The sequence below is a fragment of the Carcharodon carcharias genome, chromosome 21 (genome assembly GCF_017639515.1).
Source record: "Carcharodon carcharias isolate sCarCar2 chromosome 21, sCarCar2.pri, whole genome shotgun sequence".
Taxonomy (NCBI): Eukaryota; Metazoa; Chordata; class Chondrichthyes; order Lamniformes; family Lamnidae; genus Carcharodon; species Carcharodon carcharias.
Genome location: NC_054487.1, coordinates 29,521,697 through 29,546,328, shown reverse-complemented (window position 1 = coordinate 29,546,328; position 24,632 = coordinate 29,521,697). Strand labels below are relative to the sequence as shown.

The 24,632-nt window shown below is 46.0% G+C and overlaps 1 protein-coding gene across 9 annotated transcripts in view; it reads left to right on the top strand.

Moving 5' to 3' along the window:
- Positions 1-24,260, top strand: part of erc1b (ELKS/RAB6-interacting/CAST family member 1b) — a 1,202,158-nt gene extending 1,177,898 nt beyond the window's left edge. For 6 of the 9 annotated variants that reach the window (XM_041215847.1, XM_041215845.1, XM_041215843.1 and 3 more), the window contains one exon: positions 23,672-24,260. In XM_041215847.1, the coding sequence (XP_041071781.1) occupies positions 23,672-23,809 (138 nt within the window). In that variant the 3' untranslated portion in view covers positions 23,810-24,260. The remainder of the gene's footprint in view (positions 1-23,671) is intronic. The other 3 variants (XM_041215850.1, XM_041215849.1, XM_041215848.1) reach the window with 1 other exon arrangement.
- Positions 24,261-24,632: the final 372 nt, after the last annotated feature.

Here is a 24,632-nt window from a genome sequence, read left to right as displayed (position 1 = left end):
TGAAGCTTCCCCACACTCGCGCTGGTTCTGATCTCTCCATCGCTGTCTTGTGATGTCAATCTTGTTATTTTCAACAAGAACTGACTACAGGACACTCTTCTCTACACTCTTCTACACATTCTCCTTTAATACAACAAACTTCCCATCAGTAACCTTACCTCAGAAGGAAAGGTAATGCTGTTTGGTTCTTACATTCTAGATTTCTTTTCCTGTCGCATCTGTGGAATTTTTTGGAACACCTTCCAAAAATGGCAGCAATAAAATAGAATTTTTTAAAAATTACAGAACCATGAAACTTTTAACTGCAATTTATTTCTTGTGCTTTTCTCCCATTTCCCCCTTTTAGGTTGCCCGACACAGTTGTGATTCTCTAAACAAGGGAACAGTCCTGTAAATTCTCTTCTATAACTAGTCAGAAGGAATCATAGAATTTTCAAGCACTGAAGGAGAACATTTTGCCCCATTAGACCTGCACCAGCTTTCTGAAAGAGCTGTTCACTTATTCCCATTTCCCCTGCCTTTACCACTGTCCCCTTTCAGATGTTTAATTTTCAAATATATATCCACTACATTTACTGTTACGTTTCTATTTCCATCATTTTTTCTGGTAGGCATTCCATGTCCTAAAACACTACCTCTCTCTTCACCCTTTTGGCTATGATCTTAAACTTATGTGCTCTAATCATTAGATCATTGACCAGTGGAAATGGTTCTTCCACATTTATGTCATTAAAATTCCTTATAATTTTCCACTCCTCTATCATATCTCTCCTTTGTTCTAATGAAAGGAAGTGCCATTTTTAGTAGTTTTTCCAGAGGCTGGAATTTTCCGGCCCCGTTGGCGTCGGGAGTCATGGCAGGCAGGAGGGGACAATAATGCAAGAGGGCCAAAAATCAGTTTTACGCCGTTGTGAAACCAGTTTGCAGTCATCTGCTCCACCCATCATTGATGGGCAGCATTTCCCATCGCCGCACATTGGAATGTCATTTCAATACATTTGCATCCAATTGTAAGCTCTCACCGGAATCATCCCCCATGTCAAATTTACCACCCACATTGGCATGACTTCAGAACATCATGCTTCTTGATTGCCTTTAAAAGTTCTGGAGCATTTGGTGGCACTTTCTTGCTTTTGCATTGTTTGAGGGGGCAGAAAAACTTCAGAGGCCCAACTTCAAATATGTCAATGGAGCTGCAGCTGAACGGCCTCAGCTGTGGAAGAATGCTCATATTTTGAAAAGCTTTTCCAAGTGTGTGGCTGCTTCCCTCACCCCCTCTCTCCCACCCCACCGCCATGTGCTTGAATATTTCCTTCGGTCTCTCTGTGCTGTCTTGCCCACCACTCTGCCCAGCATGTGCTTGAGTATTTCCTTCAGTCTGTGCTGCCTTACATCCCACCAACCTCACCCCTGGCCTGATCTGCACTGGAGCCCTTGCCCTGGCACCGCACTGAAAGCAACCTGAACTTCAAGGGAAACTCACAACATTGCAAAGCACTTGCGAGCATCGCATGTAGACATCAAGGAAGAGGTGCCACGCATTCACAGGAGGCACAGGCAAGCCACTTTTTCCCGGCTGGCTTTCGGTGCGGTGCCAGGGCAAGGGCTCCAGACAGCATGCAGTCCAGTAGGCGAAGCTGCTATCAATTGGTCAAGTGGAGAGTGATGGAAGTGGGTGGGATTTCAGACAGCCATGAAGCACACTGCACACTGGCCATCCAAGCACTCTCCTGTATGCATGAAGGAGCCATCAGACTTAACCAAGGGAGGATCTTAGTACACCCATGTTAACCTGCATGCCTCTCTCTCTTTGATCCAGCAGGAGGAGGACATCAGGATCATGGAGCCTGGGTGATTTAGTGGTATGCCTCATGGCTTACAGAGTCCCGAGGAGAAGAAGGAGAAGAAAAAGAAAGTGATGGAGGCACCTGGCTTGGCAAAGGTTGGAGCACGTCCATCAAAATGATGGGGTGGCAGGGCCTGCTGCACACACAGCTGAAGATCCACAGCGAGCGGTCGCTCATAGGCACCTCACTAGATCCAGGGTCTATAGACAGCACCTGTCGTTCCTGCAGATGATCAAAAACCACTGTCACCAAAGACTGTGTATGTCTAGGGAACTGGTTGGTCACATATGCAGCCTACTGCAGGATTTGGTGCCACAGGGACATGGTGGACATCAACTGGCAATGGCTGTGAAAGTGACCGTGGTGCTCAATTTCAAATCAGTGGCTCCTTCCAGTGCTCCACAGGTGACCTGTGCAAGATCTTGCAAACCTCCATGCACAAATGTATCCAGGAGGCCACGGACGCCATCTTTGTGAAGGCACGGGACTTTGTACATTTCGCCTGGGATTGGGAAAGCCATGAAGCAAGAGCGCTGGGATTTCCGCAGATCTCAGGTTTTCTACAGGTGACACTCAGGTGGCACTTAGATCTTAATGGCAACAAGCGGTCAACTACATCAACTGCAAGGGCTTCCACTCACTGATTGTTCAGCTGGTGTGCAACCGCCACAAATGCATCTTACAAGGCTGCGCATGATTCCCAGGAAGCATCCACGACTCCTAAATCCTTAGCAGGTCTCAGATCCCTGGCATCTTCCAAGGCTACAAGCTTGACTACCCACAGAGGACATGGCTGATGACACCCGTGTGGCGGCCTCAGATTGCAGCAGAGCGACGGTATGATGGGTTCAGGCCACGACCCAGACTTTGGGAGAGCAAACAATAGGCATTTTGAAAATGAGGTTCTGGTGCCTCAACAGGTCCGGTGGAGCACTGCAATATAGTCCCAGAGAGTGTCATGCATCATCGTAGCTTGCTGCCTGCTACTCAATCTGGCACTCCAACAGGGGTAGGGCTTGGCCGGGAGAAGATGAAGGAGCAGCAAATATCCTCTGATGAGGAGGATGTTGAAGGGGAGGATGATGATGAGGTCCTCGAAGGGGAGGATGCCAGCAATGAGGTCATTGCACTGGCCAGATGAGGCAGGTACATTCAGGAGGCCCTCAAAGCAGCAAGATCTGTGGAGGATGATGACGAGATGCAATGAGGATAGTCCTGACATTTGAACATTTGACTCCTGAGTGGCTGATGGCAGCGCACATACTCGCAGTGCTCAGACTCATGTAATGGAGAGACAGTGGAGGCCTAGTGGTCGCTAGATTCCAGAAGGATGACGCGACATGCAGTGAGGACACTCCATGGATCTTCACACAGTATCTGTGAATGTCTAACTCCTGCCTGGCTGAGGGCAGCTTGCTCGAGCTCTGCGATCAAGGTCGTATTATGGAGACACATGATATGTGTCGTGACACATGAAACTTTATATGCACCTGATCCTTTGTCAGCCTTCAGCACCTGAGCCCTTCAGGAGCACAGCATCACCTCTCACAGACGCTGAAGAGATGGGGGCCAGCTCCACTTCAAAGGTGCTGAGAGCACACAGAGAGAATGACGGAACTCTGACACCTGCCCACAACATTCTGGCAGCAATGACAAGCACCATCGAGGCGCAGGCATCACTAGTGTGTCCAGTCAGTGCGAAGCTGGACCATCACTTTGGTCTGAAGGTTACACACTGCACAGGGAAGAGGCCCTGGATTAAGACACCTGCCTTTATCTTGTGCAGGAACCAAGGTTTCACATCTGAGTGACATGAACACTGCTTATCATAACAAAGAACCATAGGCAAGGAGACATTCTTGGGAATTTATTTACAATAATGAACATTATTACCTGTGCCCAGGCTGTGCAACTATGTCTTCTTAAACTTCCTAACCCTGCCATTATGTCTTGGTGCTCCCCTGACATCCAGAGCGGAGGTGGAGGCTGCCCGCTGACTATGTCCTGTCTGTGATGACCTTGATGGGCGTCCTTTGAAGGGCCGAGACTTGGAGGGTCCTGGCCTGCTTTCTAAGTCCCGCTGTGTGGCAGTGGCACCCTCCTTGGCCTGTGGAGCTGGAGCTGTGGGAGTCACAGGAAGAGGGGATTTGGATGGGCCGGACACTCCCGGAGTCACCTGGGGGATGACCCTGGGGTGTGCACCTGCTGATCCTCCCTATGGGTGCCAAAGGACCCTTGGCTGACTCCTTGAGAAGGGAAAGCTGGAGTGAGATCAAGCTGCCCCACAGCTCTCTCACGTTGACAATGTTAGAGGCCAACTATAGCATCAGCAACAAAGTTCAGCCCGTGCAGTGGTGCAGGACTAAGGTCCTGAATCAAGATCTCCATGACAGCCACCGTCCTACAACTGTTGACTCGGTGTGTTGGCATGCCAGCGCCATCACCTCAGACTGAAGGTGGACAGACTCCTTCATCGTGCCTTGCAATCTGAGGAGTGCAATGGACAACTGCTTCCTGATATTCCCAAGCTTGCCTTTGCAGCTTCAGCAGCTGAGGTATTACTGAGTCCAAAGGTTCCTCGTCTGTCTTGGACTCAGCAGATTTCTGGCTTCCATAGTCCTCCAAGTGCTGGAAAGTCCCTGCTGCAGCCTGATTGAGACCCCGAGGCTACTCTAGAACTATGTCCTATTGAGGTGTGTGCCTCTGCACTGGTGGAGGGTGTGGTGAGCACCATGATGGGTCTTTAATTAGGGTGTAATCAGATTCTTCCTCTGAGGTGTCTTTGGGGCTTAAGTCGGGGAACTGGCTCGTGGACCACCTCGGCTGCTTCTCAGATGTGCTTGCGAAAGCAAGGAGAGATAATTAGTGCATGGCAGAGGACTGTGCAACAGGGGTACTCACTCACAGCATGGTTGTCTGCTGGATCTTACACTGATGAATCCTCACTTGGTTCAGCACTGCTGACCTTACCGTCAGCACAGGAACAGTCCAGATCGTCATCAACCACTGGTTAATTCTATTTTCAAAGTCTGTGAGGGCCTTGATCTTGGGCATTCCTCCACCAGTCTGAGACCTGTCCTTTTTGTTTTGGCCAGCTTGTTCTGTATGCAGACAGATGGAGAGAGTGTATGACATATTGGTATTGTTGCTGGATTAGTATTCTAGAGATCCAAGGTTATGCTCTGGGGATCCAAGTTCAAATCCCACCATGGCAGATGGTGAAATTTGAATCCAATAAAAAGCCATCCTTACCTGGTCTTGCCTGCATATGCCTCCAGACCCACAGCAATGTGGTTGACTCTTAAATGCCCTCTGAACAGGGGCAATTAGGGATGGACAATAAGTGCTGGCCAAGCCAGCAACATCCACATCCCATTGACAAATAAAATAGCTTTAAATAAATGACTTGGACGAAGGGATGGTTGCCAAATTTGCTGATGACACAAAGATAGGTAGAAAAGTAAGGTGCAAAGAGGACATAAGGAGGCTACAAAAAGATATAGATAGATTAAATGCGTGGGAAAAAACCTGGCAAATAGAATATAATATGGGAAAATGTGAAATTGTCCATTTTGACAGGAAGAATAAAAAAAGAAGCATATTATCCAAGTGGTGAGAGATTGCAGAGCTCTGAAATGCAGAGGGATCTAAGTGTCTTAGTGCATGAATCACAAAAGGCTAGTATGCAGGTACAGCAGATAATTAGGAAAGCTAACAGAATGTTATCATTTATTGCGAGGGGAACTGAATACGAAAGTAGGGAGGTTATGCTTCAGTTATACAGGGCACTAGGGAGGCCATATCTGGAGCACTATGTACAGTGTTGGTCCCCTTATTTAAGGAAGGATATAAATTCCTTGGAAGCAGTTCAGAAAAAATTTTGCTAGACTAATACCTGGAATGGACGGGTTGTCTTATGAGGAAAGCTGGACAGGCCAGGCTTGTATCCGCTGGAGTTTAGAAGAGTAAGAGGCGACTTGATCAAAACATATAAATCCTGAGGAGTCTTGACAGGATGGATGCGGAAAGGATGTTTCCTCTTGTGGGAGAATCTAGAACTAGGGTCACTGTTTAAAAATAAGGGGTGCTCGTTTAAATGGAGATGAGGCGAAATTTTTTCTCTCGGATGGTCATGAGTCTTTAGAACTCTCTTCCTAAAAAGGTGGTGGAAGCAGAGTGTTTGAATATTGTGAAGGCAGAGGTGGATAGATACTTGGTAAGCAAGGGTGGTGATAAGTTATTGGGAATAGGTGGGTTGCAGATTTCAGGGGCAGAATTTTTCCTTCATCGGGCAGGCGGGCCTGGGAGTGGCCACGAAGGCGACCACCGCTTGACCATGATTTCACGCTGGCAGGCCAATTAAGGTCCACCCAGCGTGAAACATGCACTGCAGTGCTTCCTGTGTGGGGGGGTAGGAGAGTGAGCACGGAGGTTTGCGCATGTGCGCAGGAAAAGCTCCCTAAGGCACAGAGCCACCTCAGGGAGATGAAGATTTTTTGAAAATTAAAAAGAAAGACTTTAAAAATGTTAATAATATGTCCCCTCAAGTGACTCTGTCACGTGAGCAGGGACATGTCAGAAATTAGTTTGAAAAATGTTTAATATTTTTTTAATGACCAATCGAAGCCTCATCCCGCCCATGGATGAGGTTTCGCAAATAATCCAAAGGCCGCTTGGCCTTTTCACTAGCCCGCCAACCCTAAGGCTGGACAGGTAGTTAATTGTCGGCGGGCATGCTGCCGACTCCTGCGCGAACCCTCCGGCCGAAACATCACACGAATGCGCTATGACATCGGGCCGCTCGCCCAACACTCATTTTACACTCGTTCGGGTCGGCATGCCCCAGCCTGACAAGTGCAGTATTCTGCTCCATGTCACTATCAGACCAGCCATGATCTTATTAATTGGCGGAGCAAGCTCAAGGGACTGAATGACCTACTCCTGCTCCTTGTTCGTATGTGATATCCCTTGAACTGGCAGTGAGTGAGATCCCTGTGGATGTGTGATGGGTTTGTGAGTGAGTGAGTTGAAAGTGATGAGAAGAGTAACGTACCCTGGCTGAACGGAGGAGATCATTCATCCTCTTTCAGCACCGGGTGGCTGTCCTCCTCTGCAGGATGTTGGTGCTGACCACTGCTGCCACTGCATCCCATGTTGGATTGTTGACTTTGCTTGTTGGTCTTCGCCCAGAGCAGGGGGTAAAGGTCTTCACAGCAGGCCTCTACTGTGTCCAGTCGGTGTCCAAGGAAGGCATTGTTAAATTTTGGGGCAGCGTATTTCCTCCCTTTGGCAGCATGAATTTGCAGCAGCTTCCGATCCCTTAAAGAGGGCTAGCTCTGTGCAGGTGCACTCTTTAAATACTGAAGGCCTGAGTTGATGATGGTCAGGCCAGGTGAGGCCAGCAATCCAGTGTGTTTCCCGGGAATACATTATTAATAAGGTGGGACGCACCAAAATGGGATGATATGGCGTGAAAAATCGTCATTGCAGCCGGTGAATAAAATGTCCTTTTTCCCGCCCGCTACCACACTTTGTACAAATCTGGGACAATTCCACCCTCAGACCTAAAGCCTCTTATCCCTGATTCCATTTCAGTAAACCTTTTGTACACATTAACCATGGCCTTTACATCTTTTGAATGTAGGATGCACAAATCTGCCCTCCATGCTCTAGAGACAACCTCGCCAATTACTTTTTTGCTCTTTATGCTAATTTATAAAACCAATGATCCCATGAGCCTTTTTTACATCTTTAGCAATTTTCCTTCGCACTTTTGAAGATTTGTGTGTCTGATTCATTGCCTCTTTGTTTTATTACTCCTTTTAAAGTTTTACCATTTAGGTATATGTCCTTTCATTCTTTCTCCAAAATATGTTGCCTTACACTTTCTTTGAAAGGAACAATGCTAAACACTGATCCATGAAGGAAAACTACCATTTACATGCTTCCACTCCAAAACACAATGCTACCCTCTGTTTTCTGTCCTTTAACCAACTTCATAACCACATTGGCACATGCACTGATATAGCGTACCTTAACTTTATTAACAAGCTTCCTATGCGGGAACTTATAAACCACTTTTGCATACACAAGTAATCACAGCAATAGCCAAATGGTGACCCCTCCCCTCTGGGAGAAGGGGCTGGCCTTTTGTTGCATTGCTGTGCTGGTACTTGAGAATGTGCACAAACTCCATCAGGACTCAAAGAGACAGATTGTCATTGTATCATTTTACTTCTCAATACATTAGATATCTATTTCACAATATTCATGACCATCATCTGTCATAGATGGTAGGATGCTTCCACCGGCAACAAATGTTCATGCAATACATTTTTTTAAACTATCAAATTTTTTATCTCTCTGATTTTTCTTCACCAATTTTTGCTATTATTCTGTTCTCCTGAAAGCATTCATTCACTCACTGGGGTACAATTCCATGATCAGCCATTGCTATCACTGTCTAATAATTCAGCTTAATAATCACTGTGAAATGTAACTCTGGGCAGTGAGGGTTGGCAGGCTATCTGACTGTGGAGGTCATTACAGCCAAGCTGAATCCTGTCCTTCTTGTCTACACTTGTGCAATTCAGGTTTTGTTAGACTGGATTTTACAAGACCTTTGGGAATGAGCTAGGAGGTCGGAGAGCCCGTAAAATGGCGGGGTAAGGCATTAGGTCAAGTGTTCATCATCTTTTGCGGCAGGAAAAGTGGTGGACAGCCCTCCCACCCAATGCACAGTTGAGCCATCTAATCAGCGGTGGCAGTGTGGGGTAGTGGGGGGGGGTGCATGACCTCCAGATAAACCATGGCAGCCTCTCAGCAGGTTCCAGGGGAACTTTTCCGAGCACTCTTTAGCCCAAAAGGGGCTCCCAGTTGCACTGACTGGTCCTGCAGAAATGGCACTGCCTGCCTTCACCAATCCCCAAAGGCCTGCCTATTGGCCGACTGCTAAGCCACCGACCTGCTGATTGGTTGGCAATTCTTGGAGCTGGGCAGTCATCTTTGATAGGGATAAGATGCATCCCTGGGTCCCATTGAACGCTGAAGCAGGATAGCCCCCACCCCCGCTTTCTGGCCCGTCAGCCAGACTCCTGCCATCAGAACTTAATTCTGGCCAACATCAAGTGGGAACCACGTCTGTTTTTTTCCCCCCATTATTAGTCAACTGTCACTTCTCTACCACTGTATAAACTGATAACAATTTCTAAAAATAAAACCTTTCAGAAGCCAAGGTAGCTGTGTGAAAAGTGATTGACATGGACTAGGGAATAAATCTGGGATCTTCCTGGCATATGTGGCTTATGTATAATGAGTTTACCACTGAGTCAGCATCAAATTATATTTTGATACTGAAAGTTTTTATCAGGTTAAATTATCTCCTCTGCTCGCTTGCACCAGTCACTTCCTCATTACAAAATAGTGCACAATTTATTATTGTAATTATTTCTTTTGCTGCAATCAAAAGAACAAATCATGATCGATACATAAAATATTGACAAAACCAGCATTCAGAAATGCCATCAGTTACCCTGCCTTCACCACAGTTGACTCTAGATAAATGTATGGCTAATCCAAGGATAGCATTCCAATGTATAAAATCACTTCCTGTTCACTCCCATTCTATAGAATTCTTGATCCAGGCATTACACTTAAAGTATAGTCTTGCACTGAGTAGAAACGGCTGCCCCAATTATGTGTGTTTTGATTGCACAGCCTAACTGAACACTGTCAGCACAGCATGTCGATCACTTCACACGCTTGCCTTGCCTTCTGGGAGATTTTTTAAATCTTTAACTTGAGAATTATATGCAGCATTGCTGATTAACTAAGGAGGTACAAATATTACAAGTTGTACATTTTTCATATGCCATATTAGAAAATACTGATCCAAGTGTAAAATTTCTTGGCAAACTAAATATGCATTTATCAGGGTTTAGATGTAGCTGAAAAGTGCCCCAATCTAAACTGGATAGATTTTGGAAGTTTTTTTGGAGACTGAGGGTGGAGTCATTCCCCAGTTATTGTTGGCGTGAATTGAGTTCTGGAGGAGTATGACACAGTGGGGATATTACTGGCCTTGAGTGTGCTAAACTACAATATTTAATTAAAGTTCCCCCAAACATGCATCTTCCCACAATATATGTCTGATATCTTCTGTCTTGTTTGCATTTTGTTTTTATTTTTTCCCCTCCAAGTCCTTCAACAGCTGCAAAGACTAGAAATGAACATAAATATTTGTTCAAATGAAATTCCAGAGGCATATTATGAAACTTTATTTATTACGTGTATATAAAACTGTTTAATAGTTTGTGTACTTATAGTACAAATAATCATTTGTTAATCATTATCATCACTGGACAATAATATCGGACAGTTGAGAGGTCTGGTGAAATTTTAATCTGTCGGAGCAAAGTCCAAAACTGGATTAGAATCATAGAGCAGGATTTTCCCTTCGTCGAGTGGGCGCAGCAGGTGGGCTTGAGAGTGGCCATGAAATTGGCCACCGCCCGCACTCGGGCTCCGATTGTGATTTCACGCTGGCTGGCCAATTAATGGCCAACTAGCGTGAAAGGAGCACTGAAAGGCTAGCGCTGCAGGGTGGGTGCTGGAGGGGGGCAAGCGCGGAAGTCTGCGCATGCACAGGGGAGCGCTGATAGCTTCCTGAGGTCACAGAACTGCCTCAGGGAGCTGAAAATTTGCACAAAGGAAACTAAAGCTTTCATAAACGATATAAACATGTCCCCACATGTGACTCAGTCACATGAAGAGGGATATGTTTAAAATGAAGTGGAAAATTTTTTTTCAGTTTTTTACTTACCATTGGAAACCTCATTCCACCTGTGGATGAGGTTTCGTAAAAAATGCAAAGGCTGCTGTCATATTCAACTACCTGCCAACTGAACGGTTGAGCGGGCAGCAAAAAGTACAACTGATTAAGAGCCTTAATAGGCCTCTTAATTGTCGGCGTGCCCACCAACCAAAAGATCAGGAAGGTGCGCGATGATGTCGGGACACTCGCCTGATGCCATTGCGCAAGATTTTATGCCCAAATGGGTCGGGCGCATGCCCACCCAACGGACATAAAATCCTGCCCATAGAATAGTTGCAGCACACAAGGAGACCATTCAGTCCATCATGTCCATGCTAGATCTCCGGAAAAGCAACCCATTTAGTTCCACTCCCACTCCCATCTTCTTTCCCTGTAGCCCTGCAATTTCTTTCACTTCAGATGCTTATCCAATTCAGTTTTGAAAGCCCAGATTGAATATGCCTCCACCACGCACTCAAGCAGTGCTTTCCAGATCCTAACCACTTGGTGCATAAAAAAGTTTTTCTTCATATCACTCTTGGTTCTTTTGCCAATCACCTTAAATCGGTATCCTTTGGTTCTCAAGCTTTCAGTTGTTGGAAACTGTAGTATAAAGGATTAATTCTAACTGTCTATAAGTTAATCAGATACTGTGTATAACTTCACTAGGCAATTAGGCATAGGCAGTAAATAGACTAGCCAGTGAAGCCCACATCCCGTAAATGAGTTTTTTAAAGCGACATGGTTTGCTGTCTCTCTTTGAGCCTCGGGTAAGATGCGGCCAACACAGTAAGATACTTCTCAATAAAGTTCCTGTTTTCCATATCTCGGCAGGCTCAATAAATGCTCTTTATTAGTCTAACAATACCAAGAATATTATATGGAGTGAAAGACCAGTTATGGAAAAGTCTCTACCATTACTGGAAAGCTTCAAAAAAGTCACAGGCCTCTGCCAAGCAGAAACATGCCTGAATTGGCATCAGACATTTGCTAGATATCAAACCATGTCGGGTCTCATTGTGAAATGGAGCAGTGAGCAGGTCAGTACGCTGTTGTGTGCGATGGGTGGCTGTGCAAATGATATCCTCACCAGGCAGAGTATCAATGAGATAAAACCACCTATGAAGAAGTAATCAAAGTACTTGAAACTTTTGCCTATGCAACAACCACAACTCTACCAGCAACAACTCAGCAGCTAAATTAAATCAAAGATGCACAGAAATTTGATGAAGAATGTGCTCAGGTCAGAGAGTACTGTGTCAAAGGATGGCTAGCATACATGCCACACAATCCCATTCTCAGACAGTACTTTGAACAGAGAGGTCACCTGAGTTAGTGATTTACTCATCTATGACAAAAGAGTGGTCATTCCGAGAGTTCTGAGATTTGACGTATTACAACAATTGCACCAAGGACATTTAGGCATCACAAAATGCCAAGCCAGAGCAAGGTGTTTCTTTTGGTGGCCAGGTCTTTCAAAAAAGAGATGATATCAAACTGTAGTACTTGTACTATTCATTGTCAGGAGACAAGAACCATTGATTTTATATTCCTTTACATCACGACCATGGGAACATCTTGGAATGGACCTCTTCCAATAACAGATGTAAGATGTTCTTGATTGAAGTAGACTATTACTCCCGATGGATAGAAGTTGAACAACTGCAGGGTTACACTTCTGAAGCAGTAATTACATCGTTGAAGGAGATTTTTGCAGGAATCCCAGACCTCGTAATTTCAAACAATGGACCACAGTTTGCCAATTAATACTTTAAAGAGGTCACGGCATTATATGGATTCGTCCATATTACCAGTTCACCAAGATACCTTCAAGCCACTGGTGAAGCTGAAAGAGGAGTGTGTACAGTGAAAGCATTGTTGAAGGACAACAATGTCATCTTCTTGCACTCCTGAGCTATCGTTAAACTCCACTCCAAAGCAGTTCAGCACCATGTGAACTCCTAATGGGAAAAAGCCTGAGAATTCAACTCTCTATTCCTATACACACACCCTTGCAAGTACAAGTTGGTAACTTGGACAAGGTGAGAGAGAAAGAGGACAAAATTTTTTCAGCCACATGAGGAACAATGACACATGTCACAAGGCACACACCTCGAACCTCGAGACCAGGAGAGCCAGTTTGGATCTGAGACCAAACTTGCTATGGAGAACTGGTTGAACAGACACCGCATTCACGGTCCCAAATTCACCCAAACAAATAATGGCACAATGGGACAGAACAGATGTGCACTTGTTGCTGTACAGAAGCAGCCTCCTACCCTGTGAAAGCAGTCATCTACCCAATTGAACTGGCTAGAAGTGCTGCATTCATCCACCAATACAGATGATTACTAGACTGGTGAACCTGAGTCAGCTGCCAGTTTCCCGCTTGCCCAGCAGAGACTGAGAGACCATCTATAAGGGCAGCGCTCCTGTCTGACAATGCCAAATCATGGCAATGGAGTCATTGGGTGGAATTTTCCCAGAATTGCACTGTGCAATAGCGGGCAGATAAAATGGAGTCCTACCCGCCGATGAAAATGGTGGCTTTTTACGCTGTATCTTCCCAAGCCCGCCTCATTTTATATCCACTCCCGTGAAACATGCCATTTCCATGGCAGACGGGCTTTCATTCATCCGCTTGCCATCACCCCACTGTTGTATCGCACCGGCCGCCATCTTTAAAAGACATGGGACTACTCACCACCCACACAGGCCAGGCACACTTATCATCTAGTCTGGCAGGTGCCCTGATACACCCTCCCCATCTCTATCCATGCAGGACAAAGTGGCTCACAACAGGCGGGAAAGGCCGCAGACAGCTGAAGGGATGCCGGAAATCAAGGTTCTGACAGATTCGAAAACAGATCCATCCAGCTGGCCGGTATTGACTGGGACCGGTCCTGTGCTGACAGTGAGGTTGGTGCTGCTTTACCAAGTGAGGATCCAGCAGTGCAACATCCATCAGATAACCATGCCATGAATCATGTGTCCTCTTTCACAGGGCACTGCCATGCACTAATTATCTCCCCTTGCTTTTGTTGGCACATCTGCCAAACAGCCAACAGAGTTCATGACCCAGGGCCTCCAGTCAAGCTCCAAAGAAACCTCTGAAGAGGAATCTGAAGGCACCCTCCCTGAAGTCACATCACAGCGCTCACCCACACCCTCCACCAGCGCAGAGACACACATCTCAGTGGGACCTAGCTTTAGAGTAGCCATGGGATCACAATTTGGTGAGCACATCGCACTTTCTGATCCACAGCACGTGGAGGCAGGGACTTCCCAGGACCCCGGCACTGAGAAGTGCTAGAGGCCAGAATGTTGCTGAGTCCGAGTCAGATGAGGAGCCTCTGTACTCGGTCATGTCACAGTTACTGGAGCTGCAAAGGCAAGCTCGGGAACGATAGGAAGGGATGTCCGCTGCACTCCTCAGATTGCAAGGCACAATGGAGGAATCTGTCTGTCTTCAGGTTGAGGTGATAACACCGGCATTGCAACGCACCGAGGTCAACACCAGCAGGATGGCGGCCGCCATGGTCACTCCTGCATTGCTGCACGGGCTTAACTCCATTGCTGATGCCATAGTTGGCCTTCAACAGTGTGTACACGAGGGGGTGCTGGGCAGCTCGATCTCACTGCAGCTACTCCTTCCGCTCACAGAGTCAGCCAGGGACCCTTGGCACCCATAGGGAGGAGGGTCAGCTGGTGCATACTCTGGGGCCATCCACCCAGATGACTTTGGGAATGTCCGGCCCATCTGTCTCCCGTCTTCCTGTGACTTCCGTATATCCAGCTTCACAGGCCGAGGAGGGTGCCACTACTGCACAGTAGGACCCTGGAAGCAGGCCGGGGCCCACCAAGTATCGGCCCTCCAGAGGACACCCACCAAAATCATCACAGACAGGGCGTTACAGTCAGCAGGCTGCCTCCACCTTTGCTGTAGATGTCAAGGCAGTGCAAAGACGTAGCGACAGGGTTAGGAAAGTTAGGTAAAAGTAGTTGCACAGCCTGGGCATGGGTGTTGATCACTTGTACGTACTGTTCACTATTGTCAATAAACCCCTGTCTCCCTGCCTATGGCTCCTTATTCTGATGAGCAGTGTTCTTGTCACTCAGAAGTGAAACCTTTCTGCACAAGATGAAAGGGAGGTGTCTCAGTCCAGGGCCTCTTCCCTGTGCTCTGTGCAGCCTTCAGACCACAGTGATGGTCCAGCCTCACACTCCCTGAAAACATTACTGATGCCTGCACCTCGGCGGTACTGGTCATTGCTGCCAGAATGTAGTGGGCAGTTGCCACAAAGTTCTCTCATACTCTCTGTGTGCTCTCAGCAACTTTAAGGTGGGGCTGGCCCCCATCACACCTGCATCTGTGACCCGTGATGCTGTGCACCAGCTCCTGAAGGGCAGAGGTGCTGAAGGCGGACACAGCATCAGATGCGTTTAAAGTTTCATGGCTGCGTCTCTGCAGTGGTCCTGATCATGGAGCACAAGTGAACTGCCCTCAGCCAGACAGGAGTCAGACATTCTCAGAGGCTATGTGAAGATCTATGGGGTGTCCTCACTGCACTTCATCATCTTCCTCCACAAATCTAGCAGCTATGAGGGCCTCCTGAGTGCACCTGCCTTGTCTAGCCAGTGCAAGAGCCTCATCCGCGTCATCGTCACCACTGAGGACCCCCTTACTCTCATCCCCATCTGTGTCCTCCTAATCGGAGGAAATGTGCAGCTCCTCCATCTCCTCCTCAGCCAGCTCCTCACCACGTTGCAGCACCAAGTTATAAAGGGCGCAGCAGACAACGATGATGCGTGACACCCTCTGTGGACTGTATTGCAGGGCTCCACCAGACCAGTCCAGGCACCAGAACTGCAGCATCCCGATGGTCTGCTCCACCAAGTTGTGAGCTGCTGCATGAGCCTCATTATAGCATCGCTCTGCTGCAGTCTGAGGCCACCGAATGGGTGTCATCAGCCATGGTCTCTGCGGGTAGCCCTTGTCCCCAAGGAGCCGACCCTGGAGCCTCTGTGGACCCTGGAAGACTCCAGGGATCTGCGAGCGACTCAGGGTGTAGGTGTTGTGCACATTCCTTGGAAACCGTGCTGAAGGATGCGTTTCTGGTGATCACATACCAGCTGCACGTTCAGTAAGTGGAAGCCCTTGCGGTTGTTGAAGTCCACTGAGTGTAGCAATGGAGACCTGAGCACCACATGAGTGCAGTCAATCACACCCTGCACCTGTGGGAATCCCGAGATCAGTGCGAATCCAATGGCCCTTGCATCCTGGCTGTACCATTGCCGGTCGAAATCCACAAAGTTGTGTGCCATGAGGAAGATGGCATCCGTGACCTCATGGCGGTATTTTGGTTGTGGATTGTGAAATCCCACAGAGGTCACCTGTGGAGCCCTGAAAGGAGCCACTGGCATTGAAATTGAGCACCGAGGTCACTTTCACAGCCCTGGCAGTGGATACTCTCCATGTCCCCTTGGTGCTAAGTCCTGCAGTAAGTGGCAGATGTGAGCCACCAGGTCCCTAGACATGCGCAGTCGTCGGCGACACTGGTTCTCAGTTATCTGCAGGAATGGCAGGCGGCGTCTATTGACCCTGGATGTCACTAGGTGCCAGCCAGCCATAGCTCTTGGGCGGTGTATGCAGGAGCCCCTGCTGCCCCTTCTTCATGAGGTTGCTGCTCCTGCCTTTGCGCGGCCAGGTGCCTCAGTTGCTCTCTCCTTCACCTTCAACTTCTATGCCATCCAGCATACAGCTAGGTCACCAAGATCCATGATCCTGATATGGTCCTGCTGCAACACGAAGGAGAGAGAGACATGGTTACCATGGCTGCACTTAGCATCTTTCCTGGCCCTGTGTGACCGCCCCTTAATGCTTCCCGGAGAGTGCTGGTCACCCCTGAGATGGCCAGAGATGAGTGCGCTGCATGGCTGCCCTGTCACCCTGCAACGTGGGGGACACTGACCCAAACCAGGATGCTGAGATTGTAAGGGACTGTAAGCGCCTCCAGCAATGACTGCTACATGGCTAGTGTTGACGAGGAGATTGTACAACGTGTGCAGACCAACTGCTCTGCAGTCCAATAAATTGGTGGTGGACTCAAAGTCTGTGCTGAGGGGAATGGGAGAGACAGGGGTGGGGGTGGTAAAATATGGGGCACTTGGTGGCACTTCAGTGCCTCTGCGTTGCTTGCATGGGCAGGCAGGCTAGGAGCCTGACCCCAATCATATCACTGTGGCTGCGCCTGATCTGTCTTAGTTGCAGAGGCATGGTTAGTTTATACAGGTATCCCTAATGCGTGGCCACTTCCCTCGCTTAACCTGCCCCCCAGCTCGATTGCCTGTGCGCGGGATGCAGCGCCATTATCCCCTCCCCTCAGCAGTCGCCTCCGAGGCTGGCCAGCACTTTCCCCCAGACACCCCCTCCTCAGCAGTCACCTACAGGGCCAGGCATCATTTTCCCCCTCCCGCCAGCACTGAACCGATGTCATCTTGCGCCATTTTATGCGTCGGCGAGCGGGCTCCACCCCCTGCTTGCCGATGGCAAAATTCAGCCCAATGTTAGGAGAAAAAGAATAGCTATCCCAGTGGTCCAGATTAAATAAGCATGACTCAGTTCAAACAATTTAAATCAGTGATACAATGTTGTTCGCTCATTTCTATTTACAAAGGAAAGCAATTCTCAAGCAAAAAGAAAAACAGTTTGAATAAGAGTGCCCCAGTAAGAAGGAAAGTATAGAGGTAGTCATAGAACAAGAGAATTTGTAATCAGCACCAAGTGAATTTCATCTTTCATTCTAGCTTCTCGTAGCTAAGTCAATAAATCCTTCTCATAACTATATTAGACCGTACAAATACTTTGACGCTCAGCCAAGCAGGTGTGATATGTTGGGCAATTTCTGCAGTAAGTTCGTTTCCATTAACTTGACATCGAAGGTCAGTGAAAGCCAGCTGCAACTAACAGCCACCTCCTTTTCCTCACCCTCTGTCAACCAACCAGCATCCTGTAATCCAAGACACAACACAGCAGATATTTGGAAGAATCTTGCGGTGAATGTTTGTGGTCATGATTGTGCATCATTGTAGCACAAGAACACAAAAAAGCATTAGAAGAGATTTCAAAGAGTAAAAGAGAAGAAAACACATAGATTATACATCAGACTTGTGAAGACTATAGATATCTCTTTCTTATTTCCTAACATATTTCTGTTCACACAAAACCGGTTTTGATTTCAAACTTGATTTCCCAATTCACTAAGGTACCCATACTTTACTGAAAATATCCTTGAATCTACCCTCTTTAATCTAAGAGCAGATTATAGAAATGAGAAGGAGATGTTAGGGGTAATTCTAAGACTTGGCTTCCCCAATGGGGTGTGGGGCTCACATGCAGCACATCTTGGGAAATCACATCCATGCAGTCCAGAATTTTTCATCATTTTATATTGGAAAAGCATAGCTACATTCCTACAACGCTGAGAGAACACTCCCCATTGGGAGCATTGAGTCATGAAATCACCATTAATATTCTCTACACCAAGACAAGTATAATTGCAATAAATAATCATTCTTAGCAGCAAATTGTTGTAGTGCATTAGAAGGTGATATAATTGGACTGTTGGTCACACTGTCCATGTGATTCCATCAAGAACAGTGATCGTTTTCAACCCAAAGTCTGGTGTGCTACTTTTGTAGTGTTGCTGTCCATACATTGTAATTATAATTTTACCTTTACATTCTGCATGCAAATTAGAAATGCAAATTTTAGAAATCCTGTATTACTGCAAGACATGAAGATGAAGCATTAGTTTGAAGTTTATTTAGAAAATTTAGTTTTTAGATATTTAGAAAAGTATATTTAGTGTAAATTACTAATAACTGATCAGGCTACCCAAAATTTCCTGGAGAGATAATCACACTGAGGGTGGAATTTCATCCCTCCTGTTGGCGTGTTTGGAGACGGGGTGGACATTTGATCAGGAGTGAGGATGGGGCATATGTACCCCACTGCCTTCCCGCTTCCTCCCCATTAAATCTGTGGCAGGGCTGCTCCTGGACAGTCTTCCCACATGTTGCTAATTGAGGACCTTAGTGGGCAATTAATGGCCATTTAAGAGCCTCATTCCAAAGGCACTGGTATTAAAGCAGCGGTGGATAGGGATTCATCACCTGGGAAGCCCAAAAAGCAACTTTAGGGTTCCCAATGTCATGTCCCTCTTTCAAAGGCAATCTTTCAAAGTGCCTGATTGAGGGACCCGATATCGGGAAGAGGAGTCCTGCTGAGAGACACCTCCCTGCCTTTTCTTCCAACCACCATCCCACCCTCACACCTGGGTCCCTCGGTGATCACCTGGTAGGTGCACTGCCGGTAGCTGCCACCAGTTCCGGTGACGCTGACGAGCAATGGAGAGCTGCTGGCCTCTGGCTGGCTGCCAAATGTCAGAAGGTGGGATATCCACCCCCAGGGTCCTAAGTCCTGGGAAAGACCTGTTGTTAGCCAATTAATACAGCAGGCCTTCCCCAGTGGAGGTGATGTGAGGCTCTTGCCAGCTCTCCAGCTGGTGGGCAAGACTTCCATCACCTGTATTAAACTCAGCCCTAAATGTGGGATTTGCATAAGGACTGGAAATTGGATCTTTTAACAATATAAGGAGCCAATATTTCATTGGCTGCTGTTAACGGACATTGAATGATGTCATTAAAGAGACAGAAATTATTTTGTGTGCTGTATTAGTGGACAGATTTGCATACATTTCTTTGTGCACTATATTTGCAAAGCTCTTAACCCATTTTATTTTAAAGCAGCATATAATGAAATTTTAACCCTTAAATGACTTCAGCTGTGTATGTTTAACAAAAAAGATCTATCAAATATTTTCATGCTTTTTAAATTTTAAATTGTGTGATTTAGCCAAATATTTGAAACCTGGCCTTAATTGGATTTTAGAATGTGAGCATGAAAATTACTCCAGCACTTCGTATGTCTTTGACAGCCAGATTCAGAGCTGCATTGGCATAGGACCAGAAGTTGTTCACGTGTCTGCTGTCATGCTGATGAGTGCTGATAAGATTAGATTGTGCGGGAAGTGAGTTTGGAGTTGGGGTGGAGAGAGAGGCAGAAAACACTTCCACACAATAATAAAATTTAAACTTAAAGAAAAATATTCAAGGACAGAATGTTAGAGTCCCCTGCCGGCAAACCCATAAATCTAGGACCCATAAAATTGCCCAAATGGTCTACCCACCTACCAGATTGCCCCCAATTTTGAGGCTGACAGGAAGAGTTCCAGAGCAGGGAGGCAGAGCAGGGAGGTCACCCTGCATGGGCCTCAGGCGGGACGATTTGGGACAGCCCCCTTTCCACATGGGGTGCCCCCACTGAGTACCCAGCGGGTACTCCCATGTCCTCTCCATCAAGGCCCCCACAACCCCCGACCCCCTTTGCAGTCTTCCTTCCACCTCCCCTCTCCACCATGAGAGCACCACACCTCCCGCCCCAACATTTACTTGATCCAGGACTCCGAGGCTTAGAATCTGGGGACTGCTTATAGTCCAAATCAGATTGGCTGGCAACTCTCTGAGGCAGGTCCCGTGCTTGAGTGAGGAGTGGATGTGCCATCGCTAGCCAGTTAACACTCCTTGAAGTATTAAATGGCTGTGAGGCTGCTGTGATTGGCTGGGGAATGATGGTATAATGGTATTGTCAGTAGATTGGTAATCCAGAAACCTGAGGGAACACTCTGGGGACCTGGGTTTGAATCCCACCATGGCAGATGGTGGAATTTGAATCCATAAAATTCTGGAATTAAAGTCTAATGATGACTGTGGGCTGAATTTTCCCAGCGATTTGCAGTGATGTTGGGCTTATGTCACCGCGCATCATTGAGAGTGTCAGTTCGGTGGGCGCACAGCTGCATCGGCTGTGCATCCGCCAAACTGTCAAAGGCCTAGTAAGGCCATTATTAAACTAATTAAAGTTGTTAAGAATGCTGTCCGTCCAACCTTAAGGTTGGTTTCATGAAGTGTTTATTAAATTATTTAAAATTTTTGAAAAAAATGAATGGACATGTCCCAGTTTCACATGAAGAGAGATGTCCTTAAAATTTTTTTCCACCTTTATTAAACTTTCCATAATTAAATTAATCTCCCTGGGGTGCCTTCGTGCCTCAGGGAAATTTCTGTGCTCTTTCACGCATATGCGCCGCCCCCCATCCACACAGGGAGCGCACAGCACTTCCCTGTGTGCATCATGCTGGGCGGGCCTTAATTGGCCCGCTCACGTAAAATGGCGGTGCGCACCCGATCGGGGGTGCCGATCGGATTAGCGCTCGCTCCAGCCTGCCCCCGCACAACCCGCCGACGGGGAGAGTATTCTTCCCTGTGAAACCATTGCCGATTGTCACAAAAACCCATCTGATTCACTAATGTCTATTAGGGAAGGAAAGCTGCTGTCCTTACCTGGTCTGGCCTACATGTGGCTCCAGATCCACAGCAATGTGACTCTGAACAAGGGCAATTGGGCAATAAATGCTGGCCGAGCCAGCAACGCCCACATCCCATAAACAAATTTTTAAAAAATTGACAATGCTCTCATGGTCATCATTAGACTTTTAATTCCTGATTTTTATTGAATTCAAATTCCACCATTTGCTGTGGCAGGATTTGAACTTGGGTCCCTAGTCCAGTGACAATATCACTACGCCATTGCCTCCCCATAAATATGCCCACTTATCTGACTGGATGTATTTGTTTACTTTTTCCCTTTCTGTACAATAATGAAAGCCTTCTGGTGCTAGTGTGTAGTGTGCCTGCCTCTGAGTCGGAAGCTCTGGTTTCAAGTCCAACCTGAGAACTTGATGGCCAGGAAAATATGTTCATAACATGGCCAAGCAGGTTCATTACCTGCAAATCCTTCCAATCTCTGTTGGCAGGGATGGATCTGGACCTTGGGCAGGTAGATTTCTCCGACTGGGATCACAGATTGCCACCCGCTACTAAAAAGGAGATTGTACAGAATCTCCCAACAGTTCCTGTGACACCAGCACAGGCAGACAGAGGCCTTAAGTGTCCAGTGTGTTTGTTACACTGGATGTATTTGTTTACTTTTTCCCTTTCTGTACAATAATGAAAGCCTTCTGGTGCTAGTGTGTAGTGTGCCTGCCTCTGAGTCGGAAGCTCTGGTTTCAAGTCCAACCTGAGAACTTGATGGCCAGGAAAATATGTTCATAACATGGCCAAGCAGGTTCATGGCAGGTGATAAGAGTGGGAGAGATTCCTGGTCAGCCATTTGATAGAGAGAAAGTTGGAACCTCCTCTCCCATCACTATCCATAGTTTCAGACTACAACTTACATGTAAATATGTATGTTGCCATAGCAACCCAGCCTCCTTGATTGATTTGTAATACACCACCACCACATGTACTATAATAGTGGGACAGTCATCTTTCAATATAATGTGCTGTTTGACAGCACAAGGTCAGAGGAGAAAGAAAAAAAATTACTGTTACCAGTTGGAGCTATGCCAAATGTGTATTAACTGCATAGGCTTGAGACACCTGTGAACAATAAGAACAGTATGCTTCATTTCATTTTAAAATGGTTATCTAGGGGTTTTTATCTATGCTGCAATTAAATATAATATTGTATACAGTTTGAGTTGGTATTTGAGTTGGTATACAGTTTGAGCAGTATTTCCAGGCCTCAGATAGGTCATGTATGTCTATCGTCCATAAATGCCTTTTTAGTGCACAGGTGAAATGTTTGCGTCCCTAAGTAATGGAAACTGGAAGTCATATGTTAGTCTTTGGAGACTTGGGGTCAAAGTTGGAGGCAAAAATAATTTAATTTTTTACTGTCACAAAGGAGGAATGAGCAAAGTGTGTTACCTTGCAGAACACATTTATATACATAAGGCTGGAAATGACTGTCTGTATTGTTATCAAATAAAGCTTAATGCATTGATGTCAAGTTCCTCTCAATGGAAGCATTAACCCATGTATTTTAAACAGCTTAACACTTGTATTAAAATAGCGGAGAGAGAAATTTGATATAGCTATGTTAAGTGTTCAGATGATAACATCACTCATAGTCATTGTAAACTGAGGTTGTTTTAGATGAAGTTTCTTTTGGTGAAGGCCCAATCAGAGGCTTAGTTGTATCTGATAGCATAATACGAGGAGGTCAGTGCCTTAGGACTCAACAGACATTTAATTGTTGAAGGCACTGAAGTCGAGCAAAAGCACCCAACCTGCCAAAGTGTACAAATGTTTCGTATTGTCAGAACATGTCAATATCTCTGCATAATACATATTAAAGATTTACAAAAAATTCTATATTAATGAGCCGATTTATTGAGCATCTGCATCCATAATTTTAGATTTGTAAATAACGTACCCAATCTATGACTTCAAGATGGTGGATTTGATATCAGCTGTTGAAATGTTTTCATTGGTGTTGTTTGTGGGTGATTTTAACTGTGAGGCCTTCATACAAAAAAATAATGAAGATTGTGGTTCTTAACCTGTTCAGCAATAGCAAATTGAAACGAATGTACCAAGATCAGACAGTCAGTTCTCCCTCTCCCTACTTCCCATGACTTGGGAGTTGTACTTCTAAGGGAAAAACAGCTCAAATCATTTATGCTCTTGTCACAATTATGAGTGTCCTTCACATCCCTGAAAGAGAGCATAGCATCTTCAAAAGGAATAAGTGGAATTTTGGTGGCTGGAAGACTAGGTAAAATACCAAGCATGCATTGAGTTAAACAAATAATCATAAGTCCCCTGAACTTTTGTTTAAAGTAAATGCCAATAATTTGGGGAAGGGGCTCTTAAAAAGCAGCATTGGCCAAAGCTGCAGTAAGTAGAAATCTAGTTGCACCCTTTTATCAGAAGCAATTAATGCAAAGTTTTTTCAATGTTGAACAAACATGCTGTTCCTTCTCTGTCTGTCTTTGATGATGTGAGGTACTTACAAAGATGTATTTTGTCTGTTTTTGTTTTAAAGCTGAATGCTGAGCTGGAACAGTGTGAAAAAGAAAGTTCAGAACTTCAGGACTATGCCAACACCATCTTACAGCAGATTGCAGACCACTGCCCTGACATCCTTGAACTGGTAGTCAACGCCTTAGAAGAATCCTCGTGAGACCCTGTACCTGGACACCAGTGCTGAGCTAAGAAATGAGCAATGTTGCTGCCATTTTTTAAAATTTGTATTTCTTCTTTCTTTACAGTTTATTATGGTTATGTGACATTGGCCACACTCATTGCAGTGAATTGTTCTATGCAAATTTTGGTAAAAAAGAGTAATGCACAAAGTTTCAACTGTTTCTGTTGAACCCTATAGATCTTAAAATGACCATAATCCCCCAAATTGTAAATTCAAACGGGGCTGTGAGTATATGGGATTTCTTAACTCTCTTGGAAACTCTTGAGCTTCATATTATTGATACTGAAAATTCTTCTACCTGGCACACACCACCAGAATGTCCCCAGTAGTAGGGGAGGCAATGGCGTAGTGATATTGTCACTGGACTAGTAATCCAGAGACCCAGAGTAAAGCCCTGGGTTCGAATCCCACCATGGTAGATGGTGGAATTTGACTTCATTAAAAATCTGGAATTAAAAGTCTAATGATGACCATAAAACCATTGTCGATTGCTGTAAAAACCCATCTGGTTCACTAATGTCCTTTAGGAAAGAAATCTGCTGTCCTTACCTGGTCTGGCCTACATGTGCCTCCAGACCCACAGCAATGTGGTTGACTCTTAAATGCTCTCTAAACAAGGGCAATTAGAGATGGGCAATAAATGCTGGCCTAGCCAGTGATGCCCACATCCCATGAATGAATAAAAAAAGTAGTACTCAAATTGGTTAAACAGTGCACATTAAACCTTTCTTGAAGATGGTCAGGTTCCATTTCAGATCTCATTGTGGATTGATGAGACAGTGATACAATACTTCACACA